We start from the raw sequence: 10,935 nt of genomic DNA, 5'->3' as shown, positions 1-10,935 counted from the left end.
TTCAGGCTTGGACACCTCTTTCAGATGACTTTAGGGTTTAGTTAAAATAGATAGGATGTGACATAAGCAGATTGCTGTATATTCTTATATTTCACCTTTAAGATTGTTAATTTTGGATACTTTACACTGTTAAGTTTTAATCCTCTTTTAGACTAAAAGGGGAATAGTAGGGGAACCTGTAGCCACACCAGCTTAGGGGCTGTCTACAGGTCTGCCTGACCATGCCTGAGAGGTTGTTTTCGAACTCACAGAGATCTGCCAGCCTCAGCCTCCCGAGTGTTGATCCTTGTTTAAGTTTAAAAATACATAAGAAAGGCACAAGATGAGAAGTGAGAGCTAGAAATACATTAACCATAGTTTATTACAGGTGGGGAGGTAGAGCTGGCATGGGCATGGGAGAGATGCAGAAAAGGCAGAGAAAGAGAGCGAGAGCTAGAGCGAGAGCAAGAGAGAGAGAGAGAGGGAGAGAAACAGAGAGAGAGAGAGAGAGAGAGAGAGAGAGAGAGAGAGAGAGAGAGAGAGAAGAGAGCAGGGGAGGTAAGAGAGAACAAAGAGAAGAGAGGGAAGAGATCTTAAATGCGCAGGGGGTCTGTCTTTTAAAGGGGTCCTTTACATTTGCATGCAGACTTGGTTCCCATGGAACCGGGGCTGACCAGGGTACTGCCTGAGTGGATTATGCCAGGTGACAGAGCCAGGCCAGCATAATGCCTGAACCTTTCACTGAGTGCTGGGATTCAAGTCGTGTGCCACCACCACCAGGCACCTATTTCTTTTTAACTTATTATTAATTTATTTTTACATCCCAATCCCACTTCCCCCTCCCTCCACCCCTCCCACTCTGCTAACCCCACTTCTCCCCCCCTACCCCATCTGCTCCTCAGAGAGGGTAAGGCCTCCCCTTCCAGAAATAGATGGAAGCAGATGCAGAAATCCACAACTAACCAATGGCTCAAGCTCCTGGAGTACAATCAAAGGGAGGGGAGAGGGAATATATGAACAAAGGAGTCAAGAACATGATGGGGAAACCAAAAGAAAGTTAGTTAGTGAGCGATCACTGACTCAGATCTGACACATGGGAACCAGCTAAGACCTGAACCTACAGAGATTTTTGCTGCAATGTCTAATTGAGCAAGAAGGTGAACCACACAGAATGGAGTGGTACCATCTGATGGCCCATAGGCCAGGAATGTGCTAGAGAGAACCAAACATCACCACATCATCTGTCTGCTTCCTGTTTGCACACACTATGAGCAGCCCCTGAAATACTCTTTTCCCACCATTCCTTTCCCACAATTCCATGCTGCAGTGCGTTTCAAGAACAGTTGGCCAAAGAAATCTCTTTCCCTGTTAAGTTGCTTCTGGTGATGGTTCTGGTTTAATGCCAAAGAGAACTGATTACTTATTTTTTATGGTAGCAACCTTACCTGCGGCCACTAGGGAAGCTTATGAGCAAAACTCCTTTCCAGACACAAATCCCTTCTAGTGAGCAGCTTTTACAATAGGATCTGGAGGTTTCCTGTTTAAATGGCATGTATCTATTGACCAGGTTTCTTCAGCCCAACAGTCAATCGGTGGGTCTTTCCCTGATAGGGTTGCATATCAGATACCAGAATATCTAATCATATCAGTTGCCTATCAGAAACTACAGGTCTGTTGTTGTTTGTGAGTAAAGACACATCCAGTTGCTAGAGTATCTCCTTTGGGAGGTATGCTGAAATATGGAAACCTCAGTAATCATGAGGATACTTTTTGTTTGTTTCTTTCTTGCTCCAGATAGAGTTTCCCTGTAGCTTCAGAGGCTGTCCTGGAACTAGCTCTGTAGACCAGGCTGGCTTTTGCTCTGTAGACCAAGATGGTCTTGAAGTCACAGAGATTTCCCTGCTTCTGTCTCCTGAGTTCTGGGATTAAATATATGTGCCACCACCACCCATCTTCATGATGACATCTTTAATTTCCTTTAAGCATGGACCTCTTGCTTAAATCTACTCATCACCAGTGACCTCAGGAGTATGGTAGAAAACAACCTTCTATTTTCAAGAATACCAGTAAACCCTGAAGGGCTACATGTGATGTTTGTAGTTCCCTAGACTTAACAGGTCTTAAGGGTTAGTAATTAAAGCTAATGTGATGCCTGGAACTCTGAAGAAGGGCCCTCAAGAGCCAGTGTCATTGAACTCAGAAGGCCTACTGCTCCAAATCTGGGTGGAGTATTCCTGAAGACACTATAGTTATTTTAAAATACCTTGAATCATCTTTGGTAGAATGGATTGTCCCCTTTTGCCTCATTCCTAGCTCCTGTTCGTGTTGGTGGCTGACATTAGCATATGAGGGTATCACATTTCACTGTCCACACACCCCTAACTATAGTGACTAGTGCAGGAATGGACATGGGATCTACCTCAGCATGGCACTAAACCCAAGGCAATACTGCTAGAAAAGAAGGAACTTGACTCCAGAGCAACTTGTATGAGAAGTGCTGACATCAGTAGGTGTACATTTGACATCATGCGTAGTGAGAACTTGAAATTCCCATCAGAGGCCTGGGAACCTCATATGGATGTGTGTCTGGGTGGGTAACTATCATGCCATGGGGAGCAGGGGATAAAGAAGGGCCAAGGAAAGAAATGTAGTTCTTGGTAAAACTGATTCTTTGAAAACAGCCTCACTTGGGGCCTTTAACTAGTGATTCCCAGTTAACTAGTCAACTTGCAATGTCTCTATTTCCATACACTGTTTTGGCGTTTCTCATTTTCAGTCTCATTGACCATCTGTTTAATCATCCTAGTATTTGTTTAATATAAATAGACTGTGTTTAAACTGAGTTTGTCTCTGAATTTTGGGTCCTTACATCTAATGTTGATTTTTGATTTCCCAGTATTTTAGTTGTATGGGTCAAGTATTCATTTGGAATATCTCTACATTCTAATGTACAAATGTAGTGTGATCCAGGCTTTGGTGGCACACACCTTTAATCCCTGCACTCAGGAGGCAGAGGTATGTGGATCTCTGTTATTTCAAGACCAGCCTGGTCTACAGAGTGAGTGCCAGGATAGGCTCCAAAGCAATGCAGAGAAACCCTGTCTCAAAAAACCAAAACAAAACAAAACAAACTAACAAATACAAAAACAAAAACAAAAACAAACCAACAAACAAAAACAAAACAAATGCAGTGCTGTAAATTTTTGAGAACTGCTTTAATTCCTCACTTCATGTCAATAGAAAAGGTCACCTCTGTGTTAGTGACATCCTGTCACTGATGGATACAGTCAGTCCTAACATCATAAGAGATTAAGGAATACAACTTTTCGAATGGATGAACTTAACATCACCCAAGTTCCACCAATGAAAGTATCAGAATGAGCCGTGATGTACCAGAGACATAAGGCAGAGATTTCTCCGCTGAGCTGACCTTACCTTAATGTGTCCAACGATGTACTTTGGTTTCTTTTCTTCTCTCCCTATCATTTCTACCTATGTGTCTTCCTATGGTACTGGATTTCATCCCCAGTATCAAGAAAATTAATAAAATAAACCACAGCCTCTAGTGGATTTTTCTTTTCTTTTTTTTTTTTTTTTTGTTGCCGTTTTCTTTTCTGACATTTGGGTATTTAACCTATGGGATTCAAGATATTAAGTTAGACCTCAATAGCCCTTTATTTTATTGTAATTAGTAAATCAATAATTAATAGTTTGAGACAACATGTCTCTGTATAGACCTGGCTGACCTTGAACTCTGTATGTCAGACTGGCCTCCAAGTTATAGACACCTGGCTGCCTCCACATCCTGAGTGCTGTGTTTAAAGTCATACACCAAATCTGACCAGCCTTCTCCTTTTTTCTTCCTTCCCTTCTTCCTTCCTTCCTCCTTCCTTTCTTCATAAAGAGCCACTGGCCCAAAACTTTCTGAGAAGAGGCTGGTCTTGAAATGGCAGAGATCTACCTGCTTCTTACTCTTGCCTCCTGTTTGCTAGGATATAGTTGTCAGTGTGCCCAGGCAATTTACTCCTCCTGAGGTAGGGTCTTCCTCAGTGCTGAGGGAATATCCAGCAACATGGAAAAGGATGGCATCCCAGGCACCATGACTTGGATAGATCTAGTTCCCGCTCTGGGTGCCATGGTTCTCACTCAGTGGCTATCAGGCCTGGATGCCTAATTCCTGACTCTGGACAACAAAGTAATCTTTCCTGTGGATCCAACTCTGCCTCAACACATGTATAAATAAAGTGTATTTTGAGGCTCAGTCCTGTAATCCGGCACTCAGGAGGAAATGAAGCAGATGAAACACCATTAGTTGAGACCCAGCTTCTGTTACACTGTGAGTTCTAGGCCAACCTGGGCTACATAAAGACTAAATAAAAAGGAAACAAATGGTGGAAGAAGGGTAGAAAGAAATCTTAGTGTTTGTTCCATTAGTCTCAATTCCTTCCCTTCACTGCCTAAAGATCTGATCCAGATACACCCCAAACCCCAAACCATATAAGATGGTGAAGCTCAAGCGTCCAATCAAATTGCAGCTTGTGGGATGTGCAGGCTTCAAAGGGGAGGAGTTATGGGGAAGGCCTGAACAGTTTTAGAAGAGCCTCCTCCATTGGGCTACCACATCTCAGCTACTCTCCACAGTAAACTCAATGGCAAAGAGAGTTTTTTTTGTTTTTGTTTTTCAAGACAGGGTTTCTCTGTGTAGCTTTGGAGCCTGTCCTGGCACTCGCTCCAGAGACTTGGCTGGCCTCGAAATCCCAGAGACCCTCCTGCCTCTGCCTCCCGAGTGTTGGTATTAAAGGCATGTGCCACCAAAGCCCAGATCACACTACATTTGTACATAGAGAAGATGTGGGCACAGTGGGAGGAGCCTGTCGTTGTCTCTCCCACAGGCACTAGTAGTACCAAGTAGTTCTAGGTCAAGAGTGAATGAATGAATGGAGGGAGGCAAGCGAGACAGAGGGCTACTAATACAGCTTAGAAAGAGCCATTGCATGGGATCATGAAGTTGTTGGTCACTCAGTTTTGAAAAAAAAACAAAGAAATGAACAAGCATGCAGAAATCCTCATGGGAGAAAGGAAGAGCTGACATTGGAGATGTGTGGAAAGAGCTGATGTCTGTGGCTCTTCTCTCTCAGTGACCCTTTACCTGTTGTACACATAGGATGGGGAATGTTTGAATACTTGATTTTGGGAGGGTGCCCCAGAAGATCTGGACTGTAAAGGCTAGAACAGAAGATGGGGACTGCTCAACAGAGACTGTGAGTGAGAAGCAGGCCGAGAAGCCCCCTCCCAGATACTAGCAGAGGCTGCATGTGAAGATGATAATTGACCTCAGGTTCCAACAAGATAAAGAAAAAACAGACTTCCTTCAGGGGACTCATCACAGAAAAGACTCCCTACAGCTGTCATGTGTAAACAGGAAGATTGTGCTGTTATCTGAAGTGAACATGAAGATTATATAATTGTCTGAAGATGTTGTCAGTATGTTTCATGCCTGTTATCCAAGCACAATAGTGGAGGAGGAAGGAGTTCAAAGTCTTCCTCAGGTGTAGTCAGAGCCACCAGAGTAAGTGGGATCCCGACTCAGAACAACTAAGAACTAAAGACACTACAGGATTTCCAGAAGACCTTACAAAAGCAAGAACAGTGCTGAAACAGGTGCAAAGACTCCAAGAGGACAGCACCCAGTCCCAAAGTGGTTGCTGGTCTGCAGAGCTGGGCAAGTGTAAGAGAGCAAGGGGAAAGCTCCATCTGAGAAATGTGAGGTCAAGGGGTCCCAGTTGCACAGTGGACCTTGCTATACTGCAGTCTTGCAGCAGAGCTGGGAGTAGGATGTTTGGAGATGTGTTGACAAAGCACCAATGGTCAGGAGACAAGGGAGAAAATACCAGGTGTCCCTCTTTACAGGATGGAGGAGAGGGATGCAAACTTTACTGATCCGGTGTGTCCAATAACATCTAATAACTACATGGGATGCCTTTCTGTTGCAATGTTTCATGCCATCCCTCTATTTCCTTCTGGTTGGATTAGCCAATCTGCTAAGAAGTAGTATTTGTGTGAAGTAATTGTCTAGGCTGGAGAGATGGTGTAGCAGGTAAGAGGAATTGCTGCTCATGCAGAGGATCAGAATTTGGTTTCCAGAGGCCATGTCTGTCAGTTCAGACCAGCTCTCATTTCTAGCTCTAGAGGATCCTAAGCCCTCCAGTGGCCACTGGCGGCCCCTCCCCCAGCCTATACTCACAGAGACACATGTAAATATTCAGACATAAAATATGTACTTATGTATATATGTATATACATGTACATATACAGAAATACAATACCAAAACCCAAACCATAAATGGGAAGTTTTTAATGGAAAAATTATGAAAATTATTGGGAGCCTTCTGGCATTTGAATACAGGTGGAATACACTGCTATTATAAAAAGGGGGCACACGGAGACCAAAGATACTTTTTAAAATAAAATCATAATTACATCACTTGTCTGCCGCATACAATTCCTCCCTTTTCTTCCCTTCAGCATAAGTATCAAGGTTATGGTCTCTTATCTTAATGGCTATTGATTTATTTATATGCCAATGATAGATAAATCCAATCTTGAGTCCATCTAGAGTTGTATGTATGTCCTCTTTTAGGACATTTTCTTGGGTAACCATGAGGGTTCTCATCCCTAAGAAAGATAAATCATAAGTCTCAGCAGTTTTTAAATATATATTATTCCTTTTCTTGTTTGCCCTCCTTGGTCTCCTCCCAATCCCTCCCCATCTTCTCTTTGCATACTCCCACCCCTACATCGACTCCTCCATTTTTATTGAGAGGAAGGCAGGCCTCCCAGAGGTTTCTACCAGACATGGCATGACAAGGTGAAGACTAGCTGAGGCAACCCTGTATGAGGATGTGGGTACAAAGCCAGCAGAAGTAAGACTGCCCATGCTCCAACTGTGGTGTTCCACTAGGAGACCAACCTACACAACTATCACATATATGCAGAGGGCTTTGGTTAGTTCCATGCAGGCCCCCTTGCTGTCCCTTCAATCTCTGTGAACTCCTATGGGTCCCCGTTAGTTGGCTTTGTGTTTTTTCTAATGATGACCTTGATCCTTCTACCTCCTACAATTCTTCCTCCTGTTCTTCAGGATTCCCCGAATGTTTGTGTGTGTCTCTACATCTGTTTCCATCAGATTCTGGATGAAGCCTCTCAGATGACAGTTGGGGTAGGCAACAATTTATGAGTATAGCAGAATATCAGTAAGGAAGCATTACATTGATAGTATTGCCAGAGTGTTTGTTCCTAACCTTGGTCTCTGGGCTGTCCTGCCTCTGTGTCCAGGCACTCCCAGCAATGTCAGAGGTTGGCTCTCTCTTATGGCAGTGGTCTGAAGCTGAACCAGTCTTTGGTTGTCCACTCCCACAAGTTCTGTGTCTCCTATATCCAGCGCTTCTTACAGGCTGCACAATTTGTAGGTTGAAAGTAATGTGGCTGGCTTCGTGTTCTATTCTATCCACTGGAAGTCTTGTCAAGCTACAGAGATGGCCATTTCAGGTTCCATATCCCCCATGTCTTTCTGCTCTCAGGATGCCAGAGTGGTCTAAGAGGTCAGACTCAAGCTCAGCTTTCTCTCAGCAGTTTTTCATCACCTGTATCTTTCTGTCTAAGGTAGTGGTGCTGTCCTGAGTGTAGTTTATCAACCTTTTTTACACTATGGAGCAAGAGAGCAGGGTACAGACTGATCTCCACAATGTCCAAGTTAAAAGAGCTATAAGGAAACAGGTATGGTGGTGTTATGCCCATGTCATGAGGACCCGGTAGACTTGCAGACAAAGGACTCTGGAACTGCAATATAACAAGTCAAGTTGGGACCTCAACTGGCTCACTGAGGCAGAGGCTAACAGGGAAGTTTCCCAGAGCATTTAGCTAAGCTTTTTTTCCCTCCCTTTTTTTAAAATTTAAATAAAAGAAGTCTGTTTTATATGTCAATCTCAATTCCTTCTGCCTCCCCTCCTCCTCTATCCTTCACTGAACCCCTATCCCAACCCCTTTCTACTCCACAGGGAGGGTGGGGCTTTACATTGGGGATTCTTTAAAATCTATCATACCATTTGGAGTAGGGCTTAGACCCTCTCCTCTGTGTCTAGGCTGGGGGAGCATCCCTCTAGGTGGAATGGGCTCCCAAAGTCCACTCATATACTAGGGATAAATACTGATCCACTACCAGAGGCTCCGTAGATTACTGAGGCCTTCTCACTGACACCCATTTTTAGGTGATTTTGAACAGCCCTATGCTGTTTTCCCAGCTATTAGTCTGGGGTCCATGAGCAACCCCTTGTTCAGGTCAGCTGTTTCTGTGGGTTTCCCCAACCTGGTTTTGACCCCTTTGCTTATCACTTCTCCCTCTCTGTAACTGGATTCCAGAGTTCACCTCAGTCTTTAGCTGTAAGTGTCTGCTTCTGCTTCCATCAGCTACTGGATGAAGGCTCTAGGATGGTTTATAAGGCTAGCTAACCTTTTTAAAGAAAGAAAAAACAAAACAAAACAAAAGAGAGAGCAAGAGAGAGAGAGAGAGAGAGAGAGAGAGAGAGAGAGAGAGATCACCTCTAAAAACCTAAAGTTGAGGAGATGATACAGAATAGGAGAGGGTTTATGCAAAATAGACATCTGATTTCCTTGTGACTATTTATCCATAAGTGCCTTTTATTTTTTATAAAGTTTATTTATGTATTCTCTGAGATTTTTCACATCACCTATCTGGATCCCATTCATTTATCACATGCATCCCTAACCATCTGTCCTTGCATCACCCACAGCCCCTGAAGAAAAAAATTCAGCAGGGCATTTGTGTGACAAAGCAGGTCCAAGGAATGCCTTGAATGCCAGCACTTGCATGGCAGAGGCAGGCAGATTTCTGTTAGCTAGAGACAAGAGAAACCCTGTCTCAAATTCTCCCCCCCCACCCCCCTGCGGAAAAAAAGTAAATGAAAATATAGAGGAAAAAGGAAGAAAACAAAATGAGAAAAAACAAAAACAAAATACAAAAAAAATCATGATATTTGCAATGCAACAGTCATGCCATGTACCCTTTGTCCATACATCTCTACTTCCCTGGTTCATTGCAGAGTCCTTGGTCAGATCAAGGCCCCTGGTGTTAATACAGGTTCAATGCTGTGTCCCCACTAGGAATCTCCCTGGACATCCTGCTGCCATCCTTTGTTGTGGAGATCCTGCAGCTTTAGATCTGAGACTCAGGTCACTTCACTTGCTCTGCAAGATCACAGATGGGGTGGATGTTGGGGCAGGCCAAGTCATAACCCTGGGTTTGGGTCTGGGCAGCTGTAGGGTTGGTCCCCCACGTGGGAGATGGTCACAGTCTCAAGGCCGGCACACCTACACATGTGCTAACAGCATTGGCTCTATTGTGCTGCTTCCCGGAGTATGACAGCTGGTGGGGGTCACGGATGGTTCTCCTACTCTTATCTCCACAGGGTCAGCACTTACAGCTGCCTCAGGTGTTGATGAGTATGGGGGCAACTCTCCTCTACCCATACCATCACAAGATACATGGGTAATTGGAAAAGCTCTCCCATGGTCACATTTATTGTGCAAATAATTGAACAGCAACACAAAGTGAATTTGACAAATGCACAGGCAAAGCCCAAGAATGACAGAAGTTTCACAAAAGTTTTTGCTGCCAATGAGACCTGGACCTGTGCTTCACTCATTAGACACCAGTGGTTTTCATTTCTGAGTCATTGGACACTCCTGACCCTGAATTTGGAAGTGAGGTTATCAACTGAGAAAGACCCCAGGTGGAGAGAGGTTTACAGTTGCACATAAAGTCCCTGGTAATCTCTCCCTGACAGAAGCCACCTAGAAAAGCAAAATTGTTCTTCTGTATCCAGGAGACTCTACCTGCTCCCATGGTCCCATTGTTCTCCCTGTCATCCACAGCCTCCAAGATCCACCTCACTCCACATCAGTTTCAAACAATCTGAGCCATATCTAAACCATGAACTCTGCAATCCCAGATGGGAAATGTGTTCCCAGCCTTCATGTCTTCAAATCCAGAAGTCATGTTCGTATTTAAACCCAACAAGAACATTGTCTGGGCTACAGTCCATAGACACATTCCTCACCAGATTTCTAGCAGACACTGTAGCAAAGAAGATCCTCTTGGGCTGCCTATGGCCCTGAGTGCATCCATGAGCAGAATAATGCTGATGAAATATTTGTCTGCCTACAAAACCTTAGCTATGACACGCACTCCAGAGGTGGGGGTTACTGCTCTTATTCATCTTGCTCCAGTTGGCTGTGTGCAGCAAAAGTTCCATCAGGATGGGCACAGAGAAGTCATTGTCACACAAGTTGACCTTGGTGAACCAGGAGCACCGGCTGAGGGCAGGTGTGAGGACAGTGAGCTGAGAGTCCTCCATCCTACAACCCTGCAAGTACAAGGACTGCAGAGTATGTGCCACAGTCTCTAGCAGAAGTCGGAGACGCATAGGACCTAAAGTCAATAATACCACACCTCTCATGGTGAGATGTTTGAACTGATAGAGGCTGTGACAAGAGTGGAAATAATTTAAGTTGTGATATTTGATAGTAAGTGGTGGAGAATGTCTCTAGGGGAGCTTGACAGTCACCTAGGGACAGACTATGGGGTTATTTCTGGTAAATGATGTTGGAGAATATGAGGTTTTCCCTAAGGTAAGAGGAAGCAAACGTCTCAAAGTCAGTTTGACAAAATGATCAAGGACAATATCAAAGATGACCCTCTTGGATTCTGCTCAGTCAAGACAAACCCAAATTTCATATCCTGCTCTCACTCTCAAGCAGAAAACCATCTCCTAATAAATTTCTCCATTTAAGGGGTAAACCAAACTCAAAAGCTTCACTTCTAATAACTTAGAAGTGAAGGGACCACACCTTCACTCAGCTCCTGCTTTAGCAGCAAAA

At 44.1% G+C, this 10,935-nt stretch overlaps 1 protein-coding gene across 1 annotated transcript in view; it reads right to left on the bottom strand.

Annotated features, from left to right (window-relative positions):
• LOC113832346 (PRAME family member 8-like) overlaps positions 1-10,481 on the bottom strand; it is an 18,694-nt gene extending 8,213 nt beyond the window's left edge. Inside the window, exon 1 of the mRNA XM_035453054.1 lies at positions 10,244-10,481. Coding sequence (XP_035308945.1) covers positions 10,244-10,481 — 238 coding nt within the window. The remainder of the gene's footprint in view (positions 1-10,243) is intronic.
• Between the last annotated feature and the right edge of the window lie 454 nt (positions 10,482-10,935).

This window comes from Cricetulus griseus (assembly GCF_003668045.3).
Source record: "Cricetulus griseus strain 17A/GY chromosome 1 unlocalized genomic scaffold, alternate assembly CriGri-PICRH-1.0 chr1_1, whole genome shotgun sequence".
Classification (NCBI taxonomy): Eukaryota; Metazoa; Chordata; class Mammalia; order Rodentia; family Cricetidae; genus Cricetulus; species Cricetulus griseus.
Note: the sequence above shows the minus strand (reverse complement) of the source record. Positions and strands in the feature narration are given on the sequence as shown.